General features: G+C 37.9%; 4 protein-coding genes across 5 annotated transcripts; 2 read left to right on the top strand and 2 right to left on the bottom strand.

Moving 5' to 3' along the window:
• The first annotated feature begins 350 nt into the window (after positions 1 to 350).
• LOC106174903 (uncharacterized) lies at positions 351 to 7,922 on the top strand. The gene is made up of 6 exons (XM_013556674.2): positions 351 to 535; positions 810 to 930; positions 1,722 to 2,984; positions 5,528 to 5,678; positions 5,835 to 5,909; positions 6,282 to 7,922. Exons 1-6 carry the CDS (start codon positions 476 to 478, stop codon positions 6,400 to 6,402), a joined length of 1,791 nt encoding a protein of 596 aa, XP_013412128.2. The 5' UTR covers positions 351 to 475; the 3' UTR covers positions 6,403 to 7,922.
• LOC106174905 (G protein-coupled receptor 157) lies at positions 7,520 to 13,932 on the bottom strand. Its single transcript, XM_086999327.1, has 4 exons — positions 12,746 to 13,932; positions 11,870 to 12,102; positions 11,303 to 11,530; positions 7,520 to 8,429 (listed from the first exon to the last, which is right to left on the bottom strand). Exons 1-4 carry the CDS (start codon positions 13,164 to 13,166, stop codon positions 8,202 to 8,204), a joined length of 1,110 nt encoding a protein of 369 aa, XP_086855453.1. The 5' UTR covers positions 13,167 to 13,932; the 3' UTR covers positions 7,520 to 8,201.
• Positions 13,933 to 14,212: 280 nt separating this feature from the next.
• LOC106174909 (uncharacterized) lies at positions 14,213 to 15,922 on the top strand. The gene is made up of 2 exons (XM_013556681.3): positions 14,213 to 14,400; positions 14,643 to 15,922. Coding segments are annotated over exons 1-2 (927 nt in total). The 5' UTR covers positions 14,213 to 14,398; the 3' UTR covers positions 15,568 to 15,922.
• Positions 15,923 to 18,510: 2,588 nt separating this feature from the next.
• On the bottom strand, positions 18,511 to 26,796 carry LOC106174832 (epithelial sodium channel subunit beta-like). 2 transcript variants are annotated; one of them, XM_086999945.1, is made up of 11 exons: positions 25,616 to 26,796; positions 24,840 to 24,946; positions 23,977 to 24,140; positions 23,639 to 23,740; positions 22,973 to 23,093; positions 22,644 to 22,704; positions 22,378 to 22,435; positions 21,955 to 22,025; positions 21,276 to 21,351; positions 20,703 to 21,006; positions 18,511 to 18,840 (listed from the first exon to the last, which is right to left on the bottom strand). In XM_086999945.1, the coding sequence occupies exons 1-11, from the start codon at positions 26,425 to 26,427 to the stop codon at positions 18,836 to 18,838; spliced, it is 1,881 nt and encodes a 626-aa protein (XP_086856071.1). In that variant the 5' UTR covers positions 26,428 to 26,796; the 3' UTR covers positions 18,511 to 18,835. The 2 variants fall into 2 exon arrangements, with proteins under 2 accessions (XP_086856071.1, XP_086856070.1); XM_086999944.1 differs by lacking the exon at positions 18,511 to 18,840 and having other exon boundaries at positions 19,901 to 21,006; positions 25,616 to 26,793.
• Positions 26,797 to 27,028: the final 232 nt, after the last annotated feature.

The raw sequence follows: 27,028 nt of genomic DNA on the forward strand, positions 1-27,028 counted from the left end.
AATTTAAATCCATTTAAATCATAGTTCAGCAGACTTTTAAGTTAAAACATAAAGACAAGAACTATATCGCAATTGCCAAAATATTCAAAATAATTTGGAAAGATTAGGGTTGTACTATTTTTTAAAAATCCTAAATTTCACATAAAAACTAATTGCAATTTCAGAAAATAGTAAAATTCCCCCAAACATGTTTTAACTCATTTTTAAAAAGTAAATCACACCTACCAGTCATGATTTAGGTTTTTATTTGTAATTAATATAGACGCTCGAAAACAATTTTAACAGAAAGCGGAAAGTTGTACGCAGATTGACAAAAAGATGTGTTAGATGAGACGAGATGAGACAGGTGCTACCTGTGACGTCATAATATGGCCACTTCCTGCCTGCTTCAATGAGTGCTGACTGCACTTACGTTAAAAAATCCTGAGCACACACTTCCATAAGTAGTATTTTTCAAAAGTTTTACCTGCTAAAGATGGACTTTAGTTCCATTTTATCTGTAGCCGAAAATAATCAACATGAGGCCACCAGAAAGGTTAGTATTGTCATCTATCATGTGTGTCTGTTAGTGTTCATTACGATACGTAGCACGGAGTATCTGGAATGCCCTGTCTCAAACAGGCAACGTGAAAATATGTTGTAGATTTTAGATTCTGTGTCTCGTATTTTGACTTAAATATAAGGTAATGCCAGTCAATAAGGGAAGTTGGGGGGGGTTATGAACCACACTCTTACTATTTATTTTTTAAAATTTTTTATTTTCAATTTTTAAATACCAACTGTGTACAAGTTACAACTGTTCATTATAGCCTGCCTCCAAACTTTTGACCACCAAATTCTCTGCACCTAAGAAGCTAGAAAGGAGTAAAGTAGACCCTAAGGCAGTAAAGGCTCTGCTGCAGAAGAGGAAAGAAGAGGAAGAGAGACAAGGTATCAGGCAAATTAAGTGCTGCTTATAGATGTAGCTGTGTTATTGTTATCCAGTTACACTTTTGTTTCAGCATTATATACTGGTAGACCTTATATACTATTATAGACCATGACATTCACAACAGATGGTCCTCGAAATAACAAGTCCACAAATCAAATATTAATTGCCAACCCCATTTGAAAGCAGTGCCGCACAATCCTCTAATGGTTTCCTACCACACACTACCACACACTCCATCCCTGCTGGGGCAGAGCAATTAGAGCTGAATTAATGTGGCCCCAAAATTTAACTGCTAGGCCCCTGCAGGGATGTGGCACATGTGGCTGGTGGGGAGACCATTAGGGGATAATGCTGCATTTCTTCAAGTGGGATCAGCCATATTTGATCCATGGACTAGTTAGTCCAAGGAATCATCTGTTGTGAATGCCACTTCAGACAATTTTCTCTATCTGAAGCCAGTGGCGTGTATCTTTGCCGAACATTATGAGAAAATTTGTGTTTTGCTTAATCGCTATGGGGAAATAATAATATTATCAATTTTTAGTACCCTAAAAGATATAAACAGTGATAACATAAATAGACTGGTACTTTATTTGTCAATACACTGTGACTGTGCATGAGAAAGTACCATGCATATAATTTGTATTTTTCCCCTTCTTTTTATAAATGATTTAGAGCATTATATGTTTTGTGGCTGCAGCATGCAGTTAAACATTGAATGATGTCAGTCAACAGCATAATAATATTGTCTTCTATTTTTAGTACAGAAGTTGTTTTCTTTTCTGTTCAGCTCTAGAGGCCAAGAAGAAGAAAGAAGAGCTACTTAAAGCACGTGCTGATGCTCGTCATAACAAAAAGGCCAATGCCATGGCACGAACCACCAAAGATGTCCCCAAAACATTTAACAAAGAACAACTGGAAGAGCACAGAAAAATGTTACAGGAAAAGGCCAAGGCAATGCTAAGTAAACCTACTACAGCAAACAGTAGACAACCCAAAAGTGCAAAAGAAGAAAAGGGAGAGGCTGAGGAGGCAGATAAAAATAAATCCACAAAGCATAGAGACGACAAAAGTCATGAAAATGAAAAGCATGTGCATGGTAGCCATAAGCATAAAGACATCAAACGAGATAGGCATGATAAACACAGAGACAATCATAGACAAACTCATAGTAATGCCAAATCTAATGAATCAATAAAGAATGAAAAAGAAGTCTCAAATGCAACTAAAATCAAATCCTCAGAGGTTAAGGTAAAACCCAAACGTCCACCAGGTCCCCCACCAATGAACTTCCAAGATTTACTTAAACTGGCTTCTGTTAAACAACATGAGCCAGTCAAGACTGCCGTGCCAAAAGAAAAGTCAAAAAAGGAGGCCGAGGCCAGACCAATGACTCAGGAAGAGAAGGATAGGTTAGCAAGAACTTCAACAAAAGAATATCAAGATTGGATTAAGTATGGAAAACCCTTACCGCCACAACAACCTCCCCCATCATCAGCAGCAGACAAAAAAAGCAAAGGCAAAGATAAAAAGATGACCCAGAAAAAAGATTCTGCATTACCAGATGCTTCTGCACAACAGAAACAGGCTGAGGCACAGCCAGCTAAGGTAAAGTCACAGTCTTCACAGCCTTCAAAGCCATCTTTGCCTACCAACTCGAAATCCACAAGCAAAGAAAAGACAAAACCTCCAGGAACCCCTATGCAGAAAAAGAGATATTTACCTGGGGATGCAAGATATGTGCCTGGAATGGAAGAAGATTCAGAGGAACCTCAACAATCAGCAAAGACGTACCTGCCAGGGGATGTCAGGTTCAAACCAGGCATGACTCCGCAGAAAACTGTAGGTCAGCCATCTTCTTCTAAACCATCCACTCCATCTGCACCACCCAAAATGAAACGTCTGAAGATGCCAGCCTATGATCAGACCAATGATATTGTATTGGAGTGTGGTCCCAGTAAAGGGACGATAGTTGAGGAGGAGGAGGAAGAAGAGGAAGAAAAACCCATGTCAGCTTGGGATAGAATTTACAATGAATACCACAGAAGACCAGGTGAGAATGCTAATGAACATTTTTTTTTTCAACTCAGACCTTGATGGTTTAATATGTGTACAATATAATTCATTCCTATTTGTACCACCAGCGTAGGCGCTGGCGGTACTCATGGTTTTAGTCCCGACCCGTATGTTCCGCCGGCTCCTGCGGCTCCGCCGGCTCCTGCGGCTCCGCCGGCTCCTGCAGCTCCGCCGGCTCCTGCGGCTCCGCCGCCAAGTCACCGTTACCGCTTCTCCTCCTAGACGGTAAGGGCCTCCATACCCATCTCTTGGATTTAGGTCACCTATAATCTCAACTCGTTCCACGTAAAATTTGGGCTTTGTCGGTATTGGGGTCTAGGTGTGGCACTCATTGCAATGCACCCTTGTCCAAAAATGGCAAAATTAAATGCTAATTATCTCCCCTACGGAAGGAATTATGGGAAAAATTTCTACAGACAGCTTTCCAAAAGTCATATGTGTAGATTTCAAATATGCCCTTGGATTTGACCTTTGACCTTTATTTCAAGGTCAAACGGGCCAAAATTTTCAAAAAAACAAAATTTTTGCCGAAAAAAAATTTTTTTGCGCTCTTATTCAGACACCACACAGACTTAACTAATAATATTAATGGAAAGTGTTACCCTTCGGGTCATCTTTCATCTCCGTGAATTTGGGGTCAATCGGTGCATTTTCACGGGAGTAGCGGCCATAAGATATCAAAACTGAAAATTGTCTCTAATTCGGGAACCGTTAATGCTAGACACCCATTCTTTTTTGCATTTTGTAGAGCATGTAAAGCCCAACACTGGAGGTGGTCTCCGTTTTTTTGTATTCCATACGGTTTTCGAGTTACGCTTTATCAAAAAGTCATATACTGGTGGTGAAAGCAAAATGTGCGGGCTTGGCAAAGCAGACAACTTGTGGTCAAAAATGACATTATTTCATCAAATTTGAACATCTGGAACTTCAAAGCACCTCCCATTTCAAGAATTTTGACCAAAATGACCTTTTCTTTATCTTAATTAATTTTTTTCTGTAGGAAATTTATGGCACACTATGGTAACTCCAAAATTATACCATTTAGTCCCTTATATCTCCAAAACTGGCAGAGATAGGTCCATAGTTACTATTGAAGTTGAAAAGGAAGTCATATACTGGCAATCTAAATGTGACCTTAAAATTGACCTTTGGCCTACTTTTCACCATGAACTGAACTTTGTAAATTTTGCGTCCCTTTTATCTCCAAAACTGGCAGAGATAGGTCCATAGTTACTATTGAAGTTGAATAGGAAGTCATATACTGGCAATCTGAATGTGACCTTGAAATTGACCTTTGACCTACTTTTCACCATGAACTGAACTTTGCAAATTTTGTTTCCCTTTTATCTCCAAAACTGGCAGAGATAGGTCCATAGTTACTATTGAACTTGAATAGGAAGTCATATACTGGCAATCCAAATGTGACCTTGAAATTGACCTTTGACCTACTTTTCACCATGAACTGAACTTTGCAAATTTTGCTGCCCTTTTATCTCCAAATCTGGCAGAGATAGGTCCATAGTTACTATTGAATTTATAGGAAGTCATACACTGGCAATCTAAATGTGACCTTGAAATTGACCTTTGACCTACTTTTCACCATGAACTGATCTTTGCAAATTTTGCTTCCCTTTTATCTCCAAAACTGGCAGAGATAGGTCCATAGGTACTATTGAACTTTAATAGGAAGTCATATACTGGCAATCTTAACGTGACCTTGAAATTGTCCTTTGACCTACTTTTCACCATGAACTGAACTTTGCAAATTTTGCTTCCCTTTTATCTCCCAAACTGGCAGAGATAGGTCCAAAGTTACTATTGAAGTTGAATAGGAAGTCATATACTAGCAATCTAAATGTGAGCTTAAAATTGACCTTTGACCTACTTTTCACCATGAACTGAACTCTGCTAATTTCTTTCTCTTTTAACTCCTAACCTGGCAGAGATAGGTCCATTGTTACTATTGAACTTGAATAGGAAGTCATATACTGGCAATCTTACTGTGAAATTGACCTTTGACCTACCTTTTGATGAACTTAACTTTGATTGTACCATTTTAAGTTATATATATTTTTTTTGCATATTTTGAAAATTCTTGTTGATTGCATTTTTACAGCTTGTCAAGCAAAAGACTGGTGGCTGTGTCCCTTATTTTGTGTATGTGGGGGTCTATACAAATGCGCTTGCTCCAGCTGGTGGTACAATATTCGGAGGCGGCATCGCCTCTCTGATCCTCTAGTTAACTATATTTTGACTGTTGAAATACAGAATAGATTGAGAGGATATTGAGAGGAGTCATTCTACATGGCTGATAAAAACCTTTAGCTAATTATACAATTTTTCACAAGAAGGGAATATCAACACCAGGCACTTTTATTAGAGAGGGTTTATCGGAAACATAAGTAGCTTTACAGGATATATTTAGACATAAAATTATTACTTTTGGACATTTATTGTAACATTTACTGTAAACCTTTAAAAACAAAATCACACATTTATGGATGTTTCTTTAAACATTAGCCAAGAGGCCTAGAGTTGAGGAGGAGCATTACTATTCTGAAGAGTCAGACGATGAATATGATATGGACGACGACTTCATTGATGATGGCCCGATGGAACAGAACAGTGTATCCAAGTACATCAAGGAGATCTTTGGCTATGATAAGAGAAAGTAAGTGATAAGTGTAAACTGGCCTGTCTTATTGGTAAAACTGTTAAAACTGTTAAAACTCTGTATGATGTTACATACTTGTTTTTACCTTAAATGTTTCTCAGTAAGTCAGTTCCAGATGACTGTTTGATGAAATGGACTGTTTGTCTCTTGTAGGTATCGTGATGAGGATGATGACGTCTCAAACATGGAGGCTAATTTCCATGATATCATGAAAGAAGAATCTCGCAGGTAAAATGTTTGCTATTTATTTCACTATGAATGTGTTCAGTGCATATTTTTGATATTATTTTTGTGGTGTCTGGTCCATTATTATTATTATTATTATTATTAGTATTATACAATGTATAGAAAAAGATATTTTATAAAAGCAAGTACCTGCATGTTGATCATTTTACTGTTATTTGTAAATCAACACACATTTCAGTTTAAAATTGTTAACATTTTCTGCTGTTTGAGTAATCTTTTCCACTTCATCAAATGGAATAGTATAGAGAGCTAATTTCAAGTTTATTGCAGTCTTGTACTTCATTACCTCTTAAGCAATTTTGTTCTAAAATGTAACTTTTTATGCTTAAAAATGTTTTGTTTCAATATTGCTAGTCTCCGCCTGGGGATGAAGGAAGACTTGGAAGACATGAAAGATGAAGAAGCAAGAAAGAAAAGAAGAAAACAAAAACAGTTAGAAAAATTAAAAGCAGAGAGGATAAAGAAAAGATATTAATTTCATATTATATTTTGATTTCATTAAACTTTTTACAAGCTGTCTGTGATAAAGGAACACATGCTCCACAGTTGAAAACTATAGAAACTATAGGTTATATAAGTAACGGATGGAGAGCTTCTTGTTGGGTTTTGTCTTCTTTGTATTGTCATTTGTTTGCATATTTTAGTTGCTGTTAAAAAAAAGAATATTGCCGAATGTTCTCAGAGATTCATGTATAGAAATGGAAAAAAGCATTTCCATTAGAGTTCCTATCATACAGGATATGCTGTATAGAGGGACTGTTCTTTATGACGAGTATTTTTTAAAGGCGTGCTAACTATAGATCTAAATGTTTACTGTAATGTTAAGAATGTCATGTCTTACTATAAATTTCAGAGGACAGCCATGACATCAAGTCCTTTTATTTTAAGTCTGAATCGTGCAGGATGAGTAGATTTGCAGGATGTGTGTACAATGGACAGTCGACAGTTTTAAATGTGGATACTTTACCTTGAGTTACATTTTGCAGTAACCGATGTCACATGTTTGACAGATATTTATAAGGAACAGACACTGCATGGAATTAATAGCAGTTGACACAGACTTGCCTCAAGAAGTTGACAAAATAGGAAATAAACCGTAGGACTTAGTTTTGTTCACATTTGACATGACTTGTATAAGAAGATATGACGTGAGGGTACTAGGATTGCAGTGCAATAGTTTCTGATATGAGCAAGGGTTGTTCTTTATTTTCAATTGTATTTTACCATTTCAAATCTTGGCTGATCAAAATGATTTTAGTAATTTACAATTTTAAGGTGCTGCAATATATACAGATGTGATGTGCTTTTTCCCTTGGCAATATATCAGTAATTGATATAGTTCAAAGATATATTCCTTGTGCATCTGCTAAAGAATGAAATGGTGCAATGATGTTTGTATTTTTCTTTTTCATTCTAGATTGCTTTGTTTTATTTATTTATTTACTTATTTTTATAATAGATATGAATATTGCTTTAGAATAAGTGGATATTCATATAAATTTGTTACAAAACCACCACATGGAAGCATTTGCTATTAGGTGAAAAGTTATTTCCTCTTGTAATACTATCTTGGCAATTACACAGCAAGAAAATGCAGGTGCTCTTACAGTTTATTGTGCATATGTATTAATGTTTTTTTTTCCCTGGGAAGGCCTCCAAATTAAGTAGTTCATATATGGTGGATAGTTGATTGTGGCAGTTAAGATATTATTGGTGCTGTCAAAAGCAATGCAGTAGTTTCTATATACATGTTGTAGATGTAAAATATAATCGTGACTTCGTGAAAAAAATCATGAAATGCTTTGCTGCTTTCAAGCTGGAGGACAGGTGAAGGCGGTGTTATGATTTCAATATCTATTGTATTTGTACGACTATACATAACTGATAATACAGAGTTATCTTGTTCAGCGGGTATCTTGTGTTACATGCAGCAGGAAATATATAACTTGGTCACGACTATCAGGAAACAATAAACAATGAGTGTCCTTTAACGAATCTCAGTTTTGCATATTCAGCGAGTGGTGATTCTTTGTTCCTTGTATCCTAAAAGTGCATTTTTACTGAAGATTTCCTAAGGACTATTCCAAAAGCACTCCTGTTGGTGAGTACTATATACTCAAATACAGAAAGCTGCTGAGCTGAATAACAATTCCAAGTAAAAAATGGGACCAGAAGCCGTACTTCCTCCCTGACTTTTAGTTTTCAACATTCCTTTCATGCTACCTGTAGCAGAACGGTAAAAGGCAATCCACAGAAATATCAACGAGGATTGCTTCACACTGTGACAGAGGATTCGATTTTCGCAGTGCCTGCTGGGACGGGTTGGCGGTCGTCTGCCAAGATGCTTCCATGATCTGACCGTGTTGATTTTTCTCGACGCTTATGTCGCCATTTGCAGGAAATTGCTCTTTTTATTCCGTCCCATAATCTTGTTCTAACGGACTTTGTGAAGAAACAAAACAGCATAGCGTTTCCGAGACCCTGGGAACCATCGCCTATACCCTGAAAAGAAATTACATAATTAAAAAGAAATTTATACCATAGTCCAGTTATCACACGGAAATCTGCCTACATAGCCCTTGTCCGTTCCACTCTAGAATATGGTGCTATCATAGGGATCCTTATTTAAAAACAGACATTGATAAAATGGAAAAAATTCAAAGAAAAGTTGCACGGTTCATCACTGGGGATTACAAGTCTCAATCCCCAGGTAGTGTCACCTCCATGCTGAAATGGGGTCCGCCATATAGATAAACGTCCCAATAAAATATTCGCCCCGATAGATACGTCTCTATACATACACGTCTCAATATAGATTTACGTCTCGTCAAATTTACGTTCCGATAGATCCACCAACAGATTCCTATAAACCCACGTATCTTTAGATCCAGGTACCGCTAGATCCCTCTATCTGACATCGTAATCGGCTAAAAGGCCCATATCAACTTGCGTTGTGAAATTTAGAACACATTTTTATGTTCTTTTTTGTTTTGTTTTGTTTAGAACACATTTACATGTAAATTCAGAACACTTTTTACGTGTTCGAATGTTGCATTTTGAGAACGCTTTAAACAGTGTTCTGACGCTAGAACAGTAATTAAGCGTTGTGAAATATAGAACACACTTTTGTTCTTTTTATGTTCTTTCACTGAGTATTGTGTGAAAACGATCTAGTAGAATAATATATTGCTGACTGCGTACTGCCGTTTTAAAGAAGTGCATTTTATGTACTGAGTAGTATACCAACCATTTCGAGCAATAGTGTACCTGTAATGGATCTATCGGTATTTGGATCTAAAAATACGTGGATCTATAGGTATGCGGATTTAAAGGACGTGGGTTTATGAGGACGTCATATCTATAGGAACGCAAATATATAGGACAGCAGAAAAAAATCGGATCTATCGGTATTTAAATCTAAAAAGACGTTTTTTCCGTTTTTCCTTTATGTATCTATCGGTAACGGGAGTATAGGGACGTGTAATATTTTGGGACTAAATTTTATCCGTACGTACCCGCTGAAATCACTAGAGATACCACTACTGCAGCAGAGGAGGAAGGAACTGCGGCTAACTTTTCTATTCAAGGTGGCTGAGGGGTTAGTTCCAGCGATACCCCCCGACACTTACTTCGTACCAGTCTCTAACAAACGTCGTATAAGGGCTAAATCTTTCATTGACTTTGACTCTGAAAACATTGTGAATAGTACTAATAACAGTCGCTGCTTTCACTTACAACGTTGTAAAACACTCGTCAGAAAAAAATCTTTCTTCGTCAGAACAGTTTCCGATTGGAATGGATTCAGTGACCAACAAGTAAACGCTGAAACTGTTGAAAGCTTTAGATCAGGACTACTATTTGACTAAGTTTCCCATGCGCTCTCTTCTATCCGTCTACATCATACCAGTAGGGGAGACCGGGGCTAGTTGGACCCCGGGGTAAGTTGGCCCCCCGTCAATTTATGAAAAAGTAACCACGATGTAAAAAAAATTGGCCACATACACTTGTAAAGTGACCGTAGCCTACAATGCTAAGGAAGTGTCGGACGTTAAAAAGTTTTACTTAAGCGGTGAGTCTAAATAAACTTTTTTTTGCACCTAAAAGTAGGCCTAATTTTGTTTAAGAGATTTAAAAATCTATTTTCATATGCTTTTGATCGAATATAAGATATGTATAGGGCATCAAACTGAAGCTCATTGTTTCAAGTTTCACGGAGATGTATCATCGTTGCTCATTCTAGCACCATAAATGGCTACCATCCTTTAAAATAAATAATGTGCACCCGGGGCTAGTTGGCCCCCTTGACTCGGGGCAAGTTGGACCCTCACATTACCAACAGCTTGCCGGTGTTTACTGTCTGATTAATTTTATTTAATTTGCTCTCTGGTGTTTTTTTGAAAATTTATATTAGAAATGTTCTGTTGATTGTATGTATTAAAAAGCGAAACTTTCTTTAGAAAAATATTTATTTTGCCTTAATTCATTGTAAGGGGATTCAATTTGTATTTACGGTGTTATATGTGGCCCCAAGGGGATTATCCACCCCTCCCTAGCTAGAGACCATTGTTGAAACAAACTCAGTGGTTAAAAACTGAATTTGTTACTTTCTTTTAATACGAAATTTATTATTCGTTTTCAATGATTAAAAACCTGCTTTATACCATTATTAATTAATTCTTAATTAAAACAAAACAAATTTTATTGATAGATATTTTGGTTCTTGCAACACATACCCCCCCTACAACGTGACGTACGGAAACCTAAAAAATCTGCCTCATTTGAACTATTTATTCATCAAAGACTCTCAAAAATCAATTTAATAAATTAAAAATGTATAAAAATTTATTTCAAGGCGTTTACATGGGATATATACTTCATTTTCGTATATAGGGGGCCAACTTGCCCCGACCCTGGGGCCAACTTGCACTGTGGCGGGGCAAGTTGGCCCCCCTGACGTCAACTGCGTTTTTTGTCAAATCGTGAGCCATCTGGCATTATGTTTGAAAAATAATGGCGTTGCATACGTAGCTTAGTTCATAGGGCTTACTTTGAAACCGGTTTTGTTACTCTAACCCATTCCTAGTTGGCTCTACAAGGCCAAAAGTGTCTTACGGGGCCAACTAGCCCCGTTCTCCCCTATTGGTGTCTCTAGACGTACATGAACAGATACAGATACAGAAAAAAACCTAGATGTACGGCTGGGTAGGCCTATGATTAAGCCACTTCCAAAAATGCGAACGCCGTCAAAAATGTAAAGAAAAATTAGAAAAAAAGGGAAAAAATCAACCAGCGTCTAGAAATGACAACTATGAATCGTTTTGCATGCGTGGCTGTTAGGGTACTCATAATGGGCTAAATAACATGTAGGCCCCTACCTGTAACATCATAAGAATCACCATGGCAGGATGACTGTCCACTCTCTTCAAGATCGCCTTCTGGCCCGGATAAGCCATTTTGGTAATGGCTGTCACGAGGAACCTGGCAATCCCCCAAATTCTCACGAATACCATGACAACGGGAATGGCGACCATCTTCTTGTTAGCTGCCCATATGGCCGCCATGGTTTCTTCGCTGATGTCATGTTGGTCTTTTTCTCGAAGTATCTACTTGTAAAAGTCTAAAAACTTAGTGAAGCAAAGATTTTGTCAAAACAATTGCAAAAATAGGTATTTAACAGGTTTTGTCGCGGTGAATCATCTTATAGAAGTAATTTGTTATTTTTCGTAAAACTGAGTTGGCATTAGATAGGCCTATTGAGACTAAAACAATTTTAAATATAACAAAAGATTGAAAAATAAAGAAGCAGGTAACATACAAGATTTTATACACCTGAGCAAGAGTATCTTCATTTTATTTTGAAAATTCTGTTGGAGCATGGTCCTAATGAGACCTCATTAGGTCCATGGTTGGAGTAAGCCATTTCGAATTTAAATGTGTCTTACCTCAGCGTGCACGTGATGAACTGTCCTTGAAGTCAAGATGGCGACGACAATAACTGATGTCAATTCCCAAAAAGGCATGCTAAATACCTGCCAGAGAAACTGATCAAAGACAGCCTTCGGATTGGAGTCGTTAACGTTTCTGATCCAGCAAATGCTGGCCGATGAACTCGAGTTTTTGAGTGCCTCATCATACCCCAGTTCTGTCTCACTCATCAATATGATCACCATCAAACCTAGGAAGATATATGATCAAATAAACTCACTGAATCGCGGCATTTTACACCGGTTTACGTAAAATACTTGTCTTTATCCTAAACTTTGATTGGGTAAGAGAAAAAGACAAAGTAACGGCTCAAACAGGAATGCAGACCTTGAATGTTTTTTTTTATTATTATTATTTTCATTAAAAATTACAACGTTAAAAATTTTGAATTCCTATCAAGATTATCTCCTAGTATATCATTCCTACATGAAAACTGGGTTTTAATACATTGTTCTAGGTTATCTCGTATCGGTGCATTTTATCATGAGTACTGTCATTGCCATTATTATAGAGAATGCAGTTGTGAGAATTCACTATTATCCCGAGTTAATTCAAAAGAAAATTCTATTCGTGAAAATAGCCCATAGGTAATTGGTGATTGTCAAAGTTGGCATATTTCTTTGGAGAAAAATTTTTCATTCATTTCTTTAATTGGCATCATCTGCTGGAAGAATTTATACAAATAGACGCAATATCCTGTACCGAATGTAAATATATGCTGTCGCCTACAGTTCAGAAAATTTCCCGTGACATATCTAGGATGGAATTTTTTTCTTTCTGTTAGGAATACACGCAGATTGATAATGCCCATACACTCTATCCTGGAGACTTACTTGGTATCATCCAGCAAACCACATGGCTGGGGGTAATCAACTTCTGTGCCAGTCCAACTCTGTTCCTCACGATGCATATGTACATATACAGAGCTAGCACCACCGTCCATAGGCACGATGCTATCGTCCCAAAGATTAGACCTGCCGCAGGGCCCTCACACAGCGCCAGGAATTTGATGTCCGTGTAGTCAACAGATGTGTGCGTGTCGCTGACGTACCACACTAGCCCTATGGTCTGCGACAGCGCGTTGATGAAATCACCAATGCTTAAGAACACTACGATCTTTCTGCTGGTCGTCCTAAGATCCACATACATGAAGTAGACTAGGATTATCAGAAGGGTTCCGAGTATAGACAGCACCGAGAAAAACAGTGTCAGTATAACATAGACCAGGCTAGTCAAAGACAAGGTCACACCCATGATGTGGAGAGGAACTGTCCAGATTGACACCACGTAGACAGAAATACGAATTTCAATAATAAACCATAGTTCGAAATAGAATGAAAACAAGCACTATTGAACATCCCTGTTAAAACCCCGCAAATCACATAGCACACAACAGAGCCTGGTGTAGCTGGTTTTGTGAAGGTTTTTGTGTCAGACACCCCGAGTAACCCTCTATCCAGTTCACGCTCTCCGTCCTCACGTCAGAACTGGGATTGTGTCTATCCTATCCAGATAAGAGAAGAGAGCTTCAGCATCAGGGTGATTTCAGTCGGCGCGATAGGCGACTTGATAACAGTGATAACCATCTGATAGACTAAATTTCAGCTCCCATTGTATTTTCAAAAATGGGTCAGTCTTTTTTCTTCTTCCATTATCTCGCAGGAGAGTGTAAGTGATAAGAACAGACAACCTAAAGGAATACGTAATGTAGAATTAAAAAGATGAGTTATGATTATATTGGTATATCCACTTTATAAGATTTGCTTCCGAACGAAATTCACCGTTGGACGCTCTGTTTTCACAATTTCCATCCCTAAAATTTACCCTCTCATTGTACCCGGGTGTCGTACTAGAATCATAATTATTACCTTTTCACAAATAAATCTGCACCTATAAGCATTATGTTAACAGTTTAATTTGCCCCTTTCATTAAAGGCGGATGTTGTTTTAGAATGATAATGAGTAAATTGCCACTAATGTGTCTGTATGCACAGTGGCGGATTTTGGGGGAGTGTCAGGGGGACCCTGAACCCCCCCCCCCCCCCCTCCTTCGATTTCTGAAAAAAATAACACCAATGGTCCCCTCTTGAAATTAGGATTCTGACTAGCTGAATCATAGTTCTAAATTTTACCAAATGGCACCGAACCCCACGCCAAAGGGGGGGGGGGCGAGGGTCGACTTCGCACCTGCGGCCTGTCATTCCTTAAAACCGGACCTCCCCCCCCCTTCAAATAATCCTGGATCCGCTCCTGATGCATGATTATTATTCTAACAGTTTTCGTCCTTTAAATACACCTTTTCAGTTGAATCCGGATGTCGTTTTAAAATCACGAGTAAACTACCATAAATAAGTCTGAATGTATAAGTAGTAGCCTGCCAGGTCTAAAATAACCTGCAGTCTAAATCAAAGGTTACAAAATTTAATGGGATATTCTGTCCACTTCAGGCAGCACTGGGCTGGTTTATCAAGGAAAACATAACTAACATGTAAGTACCATTTCCATGGTAATGTAGTTATTTTTTTTTTTATATATGTTATCATTTCTAATACATGCATTACGGTATATGAAGGTGCGATACTAAAATTAACGCGTTTTCAACACAATATGGAAGCCCTCATTCTTGTTTAACCGTGAACAACAGGACGTAACAACATTCACAATTTACATGTTTCTATACAGTATATCTTTCTATTTATTTTATTTTATTTTATTTTATTTTACAAAAAGGTTGGTTTATAAGGTTGGAACGCGAATGCTCTACTTGAGCATCCTTTCACATATTGGTTTTCCGATCTACCAAAAAGCAACGGCATATAACACCAATCAACTATCTCCACGTAACAGCCCATCTCTGCGCCCGGTCTACACAGGGGATTGTCCCTTCTTCAAGTCCACGCACATCGGTGTCCGTGGCCAATTCCCCGGCTACGTCCAGTTCAATTTAGTACACACCGATATCAACACTACCCGAACGTTTCGAGAGGCGGCACACGATGCCAGCGCAGCTATACAAGGCCGCGTCGTGGACCATTACGTCGCGAACGTCACTGCTTTCGCAAAAGGGTCTTGCTTGAGCGTGTGCGGCAGTGACTTTATGGGGTGTCAGGGGTGCTCCGAAAACAAGCTAGAATTACAGGTCACACCGCCTCTTCCTAATGGTTCAATGTATCTCGCTCTCGAAGGCCCTACGACTGCTCTCTTAATACCACAGCACTACTACGTAGTCGAGTTATATTGCGTCCTGAAGGGGAACAACATGAACTTCGTAAAAGATATGTACCAGTGGCCTGACGGATACAGTAATATTACCCTCGTGTCCACTTGTGATTTTAACCACGTGAGACCCGGTAAGGAGTACATCTTCCTCAGTTCGCACCTGGATCTCAGCAACTTTAAACTGGGATATGCGTTTGAAGCAACGGAGGAGCGCCAGCGCGTGCTACGCAAGCTCTGTGACTACCATAGGACACCCGTTGTGAACCATAGCTCAATGTCTAACTTCAGGAGGTGTGCCACGACCAAGAGACCCGGTGAACAGAGTATTTCATGTGATGATCTTGACAAGAAAAGCCAGGGATTGACCGCCCTTCCAACTCTGCTTAACATGACATTAGCGGTTATATCAGCTATAGTGGTAAAGCGTTACTTTTAAATAGATAGCAAAATTACGTTCTATAACTCCTGTCCATCGTCTTATTCTCAAAGGCGTCGAATTTATTTCAGAAACTGATGCTTATGAAAACTTCAATTCTAAAAAGTTATGTGTTCTCCCACAAATATTGACAGTTAAGATAAAGATTTGAAAGAGATATAAAGTGACGAGGCCTTCGATTAGAGGCAAACTAATATATATATTCAAGATGGCGAAACCGAGTACAGAATCACCGATTCAGTGGAGAAAAGACTTTAAAAAGTGTTGGATATTAAACTTTTTAGTTCTATACACTTAGGCCTACGTTTGGGTTACATCCTTTATTGAAATAAGATATAGTCTAAGAGCGTTTTAACTTTTTATTGCACTTTTTTAATTTTCAAAAATAAAGACGCTTACGGATTGGGATGAATACAAATTCTGATCACAACTTCGAATTTTCCAAAAGTGAGCAGAAGTTCGAAATAATTATTTTCCCTCTAAACATTAAAACCATACAATGCGCGTTAGACGTTAATATGGCAAAATACATTCGTCACTAAGTTTCAGGTATATCCCGGTCAAAACTATTGAAATAATATTTTTTCTATCTACACGCATACACCTGTATGCCAAGTCCGAATTTCTCGTTTTCACCAATCTCTCTTTCCATTAAGAAAGTGTCTCAAAAATAAAGACAAGTTAATGGATACTAGGTAATTCAGTGAACGGTTTTGGATAGAGTATACGTTGTTGATTAAGGAAAAACAGCGTAATATACAGAACAGGCTTATCTACAGGAACATTTAAAAAACTCTTTTCATTTTGATCCATACTCACTACTTCTTAATCAAAACTGTAGCATTTAAAATAAATTGGACGGCATTTTTCGAAATACGCATTTAGAAACACAACACCACAGAGAAGGCAAGACAGTTTCTGAATGAACAATTTTGGCTGTAGGCCAAGGTCTGTTGTTGGTTGTACAGCAGTATACATCCTGTATTACGTGTCATATGACGCCGAGAGAATATCACATGTAACAATTGGAGTGGACTCAGATTTTGATTTTTGTTGATGGAAGCGGTATGTAGTTTCCGCCTGACAGGACATCGTGTTACGTCGTCGTCTGCAGGAAAGGAGGCAATGTTCACGACAAGCCTGTAGAGAGCGCCACAGTTGCGTTCTAACTTTGGCAGTACAGAAACAGAACAAGATGCAGTTGGCGAGGCCTTGGGCACTGTCCCCGGCGCCCTACAAATAAACAAAATAATGAAACATTGGCTGCTTTTTATAACTAAGCTGCATATCAATTTGTATGACGACCTGGATCGGACTGTTGTTTTAAGCCTTCCCTATAAAGAGTCAATTTCTTCTGGTATATTTCTGTTTATAAATGCTTTATCTTTACAACCATTCCTATTCTAATTAAATATAGCATTTCCAATTTTACTTACTACATAATCATCTTTATAATTTATATTGAAATATAAACTTTGTATCTCAAAGAATGATTTTTTCAAGTATGATTTTGACATTAATACTTGGTGAAAAACTTCTTTCCTTCAATTCAAGAACAAAATCAACCCCTGATTCACCTAACTTATACAGGGCCCCCATACCAGCCTACCTGAAGAAGCATAATGATGATCATGATCGGATTATTTTCCACCTCCTGTTTGTCTGCCGCCAGGTCTGTGACCAGGAACCTTACTATCCCCCACACCCTTAGTAATATCAGCACGATGGGGACGAAGAGAAGTTTTTGGTTGGCACTGTGGATGGCCGTCATGGTCTCGTCTGACACGTAGACTTGACTCTCAGACCTCAGCTGAAACATTATGTACAAAACATTTCTTTAAGCGTGTTCTTTTTTGTGTGTGCTAAATACAGAGAATCCACGCCTTTACCCATCTTACGCCATTAGGTTAGGAAATGTGCTAAATATTAATTTTTTTTATACTGTAAAAAAGATTGGAGGCAACACGTAATGCTCTGCAAAATGAATTATATATGACAAAGGTTATGATGCAAAGATCAATAACAAACATTATTAAAAATACTTATGTAAAAAGAAAAAGAGAAGTTGCCTCATTTTCAACCTTCCCCCCAACTATAGCCCACCTCTTTGGCAATGTATGCCCTAGTGTTGCCGTACAGGATACCAATGATGACGAAGACCACGATCTCCCACCCCGGCCCGCTGACGAGCTGCCACACCAGCTGGCTGGGACCCTCTTTGATCCAACACAGGCTGGCCCTGGTCTGGTAGTGAGCCAGAGTCAAGTCATAGCCTAATACGTCGCTCGACAAGGCCGCCACACAGATTACAGCTTAGACGATAAAATTTTGAGATTTCTGTCACAAGGTCACCAGTTAGATCAATTGTAGATAAGACTGACAAAACCATTTAAAATACAATTTTTATGGCAGCAATTTAATCGAAAATGAAAAAAAAAAGGTTTCAAATTCTATCATTAGTAGAAAATTTAAAATGTATGGCTTAACTGAGAGTATACTGACCTGGTACGGTCCAGCACACAAAATGGAATGGCCACATCAGCATCTCAGCTCGGAACACGTCGTTCTTAACAATACACATGTACAGGTAGATCGCGATAGCCGTGGTCCAGAGGCACGAGCTCATGGCCCCAAACATACCCATCAAAGCCGGAAACTCGCAGAACAGCACCATGAATGTTTCAGTTGGGGGTTCCTGATTCCAGGCGTTCTCGTGACCCAAGGTCAGCACCCAGACCACACCCATGAGGTAAGCCACTGCTGAGATGAGATCACTTACACTCAGGTATGTCAGCAAGCGCCGACTTGTTGTCCTGAGCTCTATGTAGGCGACATATACGGTGATAATGAGCGAAGAACCGAGGAGAGACGAAATTGAAAATGTCAGAATGATACCGAAGTAGGCATAATCCACTGCCCCATTTGCCGTGAAGCCCGTATGGTTCATCCTCCAAATTTGACGGGAGGGGGGTCCCTATCTTCTCTGGCAATGTTTATGATGGTATACGATGTACTATTACAGAATTTCTTTGTTCAACCTCAATACCGTGATGGAGTTTTATTTCCGTGTGATGTTTTACATAAAGTTATCTTTTGCTGCGCGTCTCGTGACGAGGTCCTCGTGAGTAGTGCAAGTGTGTTCGTCAACGGGAAAATTCACCTTTATCTGTCATTTCCAATGGGGCTCGGGCAGATAACGATACTGTTATCGTTACTTTCTATACATAAACAGGGCAAGATATATCTGGTGCCTATCTTGGGTGCCACTTCAGTCTAGGAGAATTAAATGAAAACATAGAGATAAACTCAAAATTCTACGTGTAAAAAAAAAAAAAACAGTCAGATAGATAGGGTCTACCCAGACTGCCACTTAAATACCTTTTCTTCACTTGAAGTCAAGTCAAAATGGGCCATTTTAACTTCCATTATCTGACAGTGTAAGTAAACAACAAATATGTTACAAATAGATAACGTAATCTGAAAGATTAAAATGACATCATGCTTTTGTTATCAAAAAAAAAAAAAAAAAAAAAGCAGCCTAACTTTTTTTTAGATTAACAATTTGCCTGATTTTTGGTCGAATAAGGAGGCAAATTCTGGAGTACAAGTTGAAATTTTCTAGGCCTGTACCGGTATATCATATAAAGCTATCTATATCTATCTTTCCAATCCAGACTTTAAACAAGATAAACCCCCTGTAGGACCACATTTTGCAACCGGTTGCAAAATGCGGTCGGTTGCAAAATGCGGCTCTACGCCCCTTTAATAAATGTACATTATGTCGAAATTTCCTTCTGGAATGTTCTGTAAGACACTGTGGTATAAATTACGGTCTAGTCATTGAAATTTAAATTTAGAACTAAATTATTTAATTCGAAAAGGTATAAACTTTCTTTTTATTCGAATATTCGGCTTAGCTGGAAAATCCTGGATATTATACTTAAAAAAATCTTTTTCATCTGTATCATCAGTTGTTTATTGTAACGAGGGTCTGCACAAGCTTGATTTGCATACAAATAATTGACTTTATCAGGCGGCAGGTCGACAGGTGATGTGCCGAAATGATTTGCCTGCTCTGTTGTCATACTGACCGATTGTGGGTGAACCGAGGCATAGGTAGCGCACTCTACCGAATCCAGACATTCTAGATATTTCCAGACACTCAAGGGTTCGTGAAACCCAGAACCCATTTTATTATCTTTAAAAGCATAAATTCTACACAGTGTTGGTTTCAATTAATTTTAAAATATCAAAGAACTTTTCATAATTACCGAATTAACTTGGTTCATGAAGAAATCACATTACGAAATAAACAGCTACCAAAGTCCATCCGTTATCAAATTAATGTTTATTCACGGTTCCGTTACAAGCGGGAGATCACAGTACTTGATGACATGTAAAAAATCCAAACTAGTGCGAAAAACTTTGCTATATATTGTATTAATAGAATGACTGACTTTTCATGGATTCAGACATTATATCCCTTTGATCTATACACTCTCGGGTGTTACCTTCATTGGTCAATGAAGCTTAAAACCACATGAAACGAATTTAGTCTACCACCAAAATAACCGATTCATTAATTGGTGGTTTAATCCTTATCTAATTGACTGTATGGCCATTAGCTGATTGTATATACAACGATTTTATGAAATTCGTGTAAAATACTAAATTGATCAAGTTATGTACAGCGGTGCCCTGGATTTGTACAGAGTATATCTATATGTACAACTCTGCGAACAGTTTATACATCTGTTTATTTCCATACAGATTAATTTGGGTAAATACACTCAAGTACGCTTTCAGAATTGGAGTGATGCTTTCATATTATAAATTACTAATTATACTGACTTCAGTCTAGTTCCTAGTCACATATACACATAGCCACCATACAAAGTACAGTTACAGTTTTAAATACATTAAGTTCTGATCACCTCATGCCATTCATAAAGGCGTCTTTGAAAAAAAAACAGTTTTTCCAGGCGTGTGATTTTACGCCCTTTAATTTGCAAGACGACATGATTCTCTACTGGAAGTTTTCGAAAGTAGAGTTTTAGACATTTTCTCATTTGTGTAGCAAGTTTACCATGAATCTGCAGTTGCGCGTTGGTAGACAGCACGTTTTGGTAGGTTACCTTGGTGATAGCCCATAAACCACGGGTCGTCACGCTCAGGGATATCCAAGTGCAGAGATGAAGAAGAAACGGCCATTTTCTGCTTGTTTAAAGGAGTCACAGGGGATGTGGTATGCCTCATGCGCAGCGTTTCTCGGGACTCGCTGCGGTTGGAGTCTTGTACAGTTAATTGTCTGTTGCAGATCTTTGCAACCAGACACGCACATATGCCGAAGATCAGTTCAAAGAACTCGCAAACAGTGCAGCAGGACACCCCGATGTAAAAGCCGGCAAGTCCTCCGATACTGCCGATCAAAGTTTCAGTCTAAAACATGAAAATGTACCCATATTTACCATACTTTGATGTTACATTAGACAATTTGTATGCAAATTAAAGCATTTGTATATGTTTCTTTCATGTCACCAGAGCAGAAAGTCACCAAGATTTATATATGCGCAATGAGTACCTGTTCATTCCCGGTGTCTTGACTAAGAGTCTCAATAAAATACTAAATGCCGGATAGAATGCAATACCAGTTTTGAGTATGCTCACTTAGTTGTTTTAGCTTAACAGAAACTGCTTTTGATACTTACAGTTATGGCAGGAACCTCTTGCACGAGTTCATAATTAAGCTGCTGAAAGTAGATGTCCAACTTCAGAAGATTCTGACTGAAATGGAGGAATAAAAATGATACACTTTGGGACATGTTCCGTAACACAGAGAATTTTGTATCATATAATATAAAAAACGTTTAATGTATTACCCTCGTTGCACTGTAAAGGGGCATCAAATATGACAATATCAATTATCCGGAAATTTGAAAAACTATGTGTCCCTGAAGACAATGATGCTATTTATACACTGAATTTGGCAATCTTTTTTCAAAATTTGGTTTCAGATGCTAGGAAAACCGAAATATATGCTCTAATTGAAATGTTTAAGTATGGTTTTGGATAACAGTAGTTCCATCGATCTCTGTTCTGATCGCTAACTTCATCAACATCTATAGTGTAGGGTCTACGTTACTCCCTACCGAAGTTCGATCTGAAATACCACTCGTCAGTGAGGCACGCGAGAGGGAATTTAACAACAGGAGTCTGAACTTTTTGCAGACCTTTATTTTTCTCTCGTCTCTACGTCACCTCAAATACTTACTAGGTTAAGCCCCATTGTTATTACTTTACAATTATGACTTCCCACCAGGTTATATGATAAGTATAAGGTACTAACAATGAACTTTAACACCAAAATTCAAACTTTTTTCTCCTTACGTCATGTCCGTCTTCTCCATGGTGCTATAGCGGCCATCTTTAGTACTCAGTTTGCTGACCATGTTCTGTGACTAGAATTCAATAAGTAGTTAGTTAGATAGATGAAGTCTACTAGTCAAAATACTAACTGGAAGATGTGGTCACTAAAAAAAAGCGTTTTGAGAAAAAAACATGATCATGGCATTAAAACCCGGGATCCGCAGAAATATTCGTTCCCGTATTACCAGTGTTGTAAGACTAGTTGTGCTCCTCAAACAATTGCTATTTTCATTCCTAAATCTTATGGGAAGATGGGCTCGGATTCAAGGACTACATCTATTATACATGAGTATAACGATCTAAGACAACGGACCCCAGAACGTTTGGAGATTGCTGTCCATGATTAAATCTTTTTAGCTGTTGGCCTGCTTAAATGTCACTTACGTAATATTGCTCTGAAGGCCACGTTGATGACGAAATCGTCATTTCATAGGAAGTATCACTGAAAAAGAAACAGGTAATTACGAATGTATAACACGTTGTCACTCACTTTAAGATATCGACGCCATGAGTGAGTTACGCAATAATTTTGGTTTACCTCACAGTAGTTAATATATATTTGTACCATTTTACAAAAACAGCACTTAAACACTGGAGAGATGAGCATAAATCAGACAGAGAGGAAGCTACCACATGGAAGTTGGTCATACTTGCACGCCTGGGGACAGATACAGGTGTCCTCTGAATTCATGATATTTCCAACACACTCTTCTGGAAAACAAACACGTATACAGAGTAATTAATGTTCATGCATTCACACAAATACACATACACACACACACACACATGCAATAAGATATCATTCTTAGCGTTAAATTTTATTATTAATTTCATACCATTATATCATATATATTATATTATTAATAAAAGAGGGTGATAGGCGCATAGGGTATTTTGTGATCATTTGTCTTTCTGCTAGCTTTTTACTTATTTTTCATTATGCCCCTCCCTCTCTTTTTTTTTCTCTCTCTGAATTTACCTTGTGTTTTATTATTCGCCATGTCGCATACGGAAATATTTTTTGCAGGAAAAGCCAGAAATGCTGCTACACAGCGGCATATTTCCATGATACGATACTGCTGACAAGACTTCACACACGCCTGATAGGAATAAAGTATTGTCATTAGTATTGCAATACATTTGGTATACTTTGTTATTAACGTCATACAAAGCTGGTTAAGAAATATTAAACTACACCCACTGTCAACATTTTAGATGTAGAAAATAGAGAGTGCACATATGATTATAACAACGAAAGATATTAGCATAAGCAAACTTATTTTTGGGCGGGGAAGAGACGGGGAGGGGGGGGGGTACAGCTGTAACAGTCGCTCGTCACTCATTGAATGCGCAGAATGTTTTAATATACTTAATTGAACCAAGGCCAAATGTCGACGCCTTTCAAGATATTATTGATGTTCACGAGCGGTTAATAGTGTTATCTGCTAATGGACAATTAGGTCTCCGCTATCAATAATATATATCCGTGCAAGCAAAAGTTTAATGCACTTGTTGTGATCACAGATCTAGGCACGAATTCTGATTCTATTCCGTGAGAAACATACGATCGACTTGCACACATATATGTGATCTTCCTTTTTAAAGGATTAATGTACAACCCTCTAAATTGCTATGTTTTGTTTACCTGAACTGAATATTGATTTTCTTCGGTCACATTTCTGTAGAGCGTTGTCAAGCCATTGGTACAGTTACTGATATAGGGGTGGGTCAGTCGGGACGTCGACACCTGGAATCAGTGAGAAAATGAAACCATATCAACGTACAATAGATTTTAAAATCGAAAGTCACAAATCAAAAAGTAGGCCTACTCAAGTCCTTTAAGCACATGGATCTTGTTTTGAACTTTATGTGACACATGTGAATTTCCATGCTTAGCACACACACACACACACACACAGAGAGAGAGAGAGAGAGAGAGAGAGGGAGAGAGAGAGAGAGAGAGGGAGAGAGAGAGAGACTTACCAATTTGAGTCCCACTGAAGTTGCAAAACCTGGTGATACTGTAAAACCCTCGTCTTCAGGAAACGCTATGTTGCCTTGACTGTGGACTAAAACGCGCACCCCTGCCTCATTGGAGAGACCCCCCAAGTACTGTTCCTGTTCCACGTCCAGCTGCAGGCTAAGCCCTGTAGAACATTTTATAGAACGTTTCTTTATGCTGAGTATGTTGTGACATCGATACAGACACACATCTTGAAAATTAAGATTGTGTTTATACCGATAAATTCTGTTTGTGGTGCATAATTTAGAAAGGATGATGGTTTTTGATGAATAATGTTTCTAATGATATTCCAGTATTCATATCTTATTTTATCTTGTTTATTGTTTTTAAAGCTTTTAAAGAAAAAAAAACACTAAGTTGCACTGTCGATCTTATTAATCAGTTTGAACTGCATAGGTAAACTAGAAACTCTTTTTATAACAATTTTTCATTTAGCCGTTGTGAAAGAGAGATACACTGTAACTACTATTATGAAAACAGCGCTTTTATTGTTAATGCCCTAAAATTGGGAAACCAACTTTTATATTAGGACTAGCAGTTTTAAAGTCTCTCCAAAATCTCAGCTTTTCAAAAAAAATTTTATGATTAAAATGTTTTAAAACTTTTAAAGTATGTGTTTTAGTGCTGTAATTCTTAAGAATCTTAATTATTGTAAAGTGCATTGGGATGTATGAAAGTGGAATGCGCTATGCAAAAAAAAAAAAAAAAAAAAAAAAAAAAAAAAAAAAAATTATTATTATTATTATTATTATTATCATAATAACTATTATATATTTTTTCATAATTATTATATACCATGCAATAAAGAGATGAAGTACCTTACCAAACAGTGGGCCCGGTCGATAGGACGTCAAATAGCTGCCGTCTACTTTGACCGAATTAAAGGTGTAGCAACTTCCGTACTTGTAATTAAAGGATTTGGTAAAATTCCTAAAAAAGAGAGAGAGAAATTTTCACAATTTCACTGCGGTTTTCGTTACCTGTTTCTGTTATTTCTGTAAAAATCAATTTCCGTCTTTGCATTAATTTTCTTTGACTCGACATAGCACATTTTACAATTCTTTATCTAATGACATGTCCTTAAAAAGGAGTTTCACCAGAAAAGTAATAGACTAATTTTTTTCATCATGGGTGATTTGCATTCTTACGTACATAAAATACATATAAAATAATTAATATTATTGCTATTCAAAGGAAAAGCGCGCCAATTTTCTGTAGGTATCGATTTCTTGAAATACTGCTATAAACATTTCCGTCCGAAAAACTTGGTAAACGTGTCAATGTTTGTACAAAAATGACGATATCCTCTTATAAGTCTAAGCTCTGGGATAAAAAGACAGGTCATTTGGTGCGCAAAGTAAACTGTTAATTGAGCAGCTTGTTTACATATTTACCTCTCATAAAGGAGTATCTATATCTATATCTATATTAAATTGAAGCACAAGTTTCAGACAAGGTTATTGAACGTGTTCAAGTAATAACATTCCCAACACAAATATGAAAAACAGATGATTTAATCGAAAAACTATCATTTATAGAATAAAAAATATCTCGTAGGTCAAATTTCCATTCACTCGAAAAATTGATGGCTATACTTACGATGGTGAACAGCTGCTCCCACCGTAGGTACACGAGACAAGCATGTGTTTTAAGTCATGTCCAAAATATGCCCTATCTTGGTCATCCATCTTGCTGTATAGCTGTTCGAACAACTCGCTGGTTTTCATATCGTTTGGTTTGTCCTTAAAATAATTGCCTGTCCCCTCCCTGGCATCCCAGTATTGGCTGAGACTATTGGAATTAGAACTTTCTGTCGTATACAGTGTATCTGTAGTTTGAGATGGACTCGTTGATATTGATGAAGAAGGAGAAGACAGTGTCGATGATGATGAGGGCGATGAAGCAGAACCATTAGAACGGGAACCCAAGTGCGACAGCAGGCTTCTCTTTCTCCGAAGAGGTGGCGGTGGAGACAACAGGTCTTCTTGGATCTCATCCATCTGTGAAAGAATTCCCTGAGCTTCTTGTACGAACTCTTCTGGTACAAGTTGTTCTGGCCATCTACTGTCGGTTAGTGATGTCACAATTGAACTAACGTTTCCACTTTCAAGTTTCTCTCTGATTTTATTCAGCCTAATTGGATTCAAGTTACATATTGTGACTGCTGGAAACGTAACCTTTTTCCCAAACTCTCGACGAATGTCCACATTGTGGGGGTATTTAAAGAAAGCATCCAGTAGAAGATAGGACTGAGTTGTAAACCCTGCCAGACTTCCCAGGAAGATCAGACTCCAGATGACTTTCCTAGGGACGCTTGTGGCACGGTGCGCATTGGGGAGGCCGTGCGCTGAAGTGTTCTCTAAAAACTCGCAACTGACTTCACGCACCTTTTTTGCAGTTTTCATCTTCATCAATTTTTTGTGTCGGTTGCCTACATGAACATGTACATGTGTGTCAAAAATGATATCTGCTCCAATAAATTTTTAGCTAAAATGGTTCCCAAAAATATTAGCTACAAATCCCTGTTTTATATTTTTCTTCTAACTTATGAAAATAATCCTGTATATTTTCGGCTTGACACTGAGATTTCCAATAACTTGTGTTCAAGGTTTTCCTTCCACTGGCCTTTTATAGGGGTCATGCAAAACCATACCTGCTAGTGACGTCATGAGTTACAACATGTTGTTTTGATTGCGCGCTGTTTATGGTAGCAGCACGCAGAAATCGATCAAACTTACTCTGTCGCGAGTGGCTGACCCTAGTTTCATATTCTGATACACAGAACCATTTACATCGACTCTGAGCAATGTACATGTATGCGAAATGGATATTATGCATTATAGAGCAGACTGGAATAAAACAATCTATTGTTGCTTATGATTTTTTTTTTTTTTTGTTTTATCTCTACGTGAGTTTATCCCCCAAAACTCCTAGTGCAAATAGTTACGCTATTGTTTGTGCCATGTTTTGATTCTTTACACTACATAATGCGGCTCCCCATTACCACCTAAA

The sequence above is a fragment of the Lingula anatina genome, chromosome 1 (genome assembly GCF_051362555.1).
Source record: "Lingula anatina isolate TDL-2025a chromosome 1, LinAna3.0, whole genome shotgun sequence".
Lineage (NCBI taxonomy): Eukaryota > Metazoa > Brachiopoda > Lingulata > Lingulida > Lingulidae > Lingula > Lingula anatina.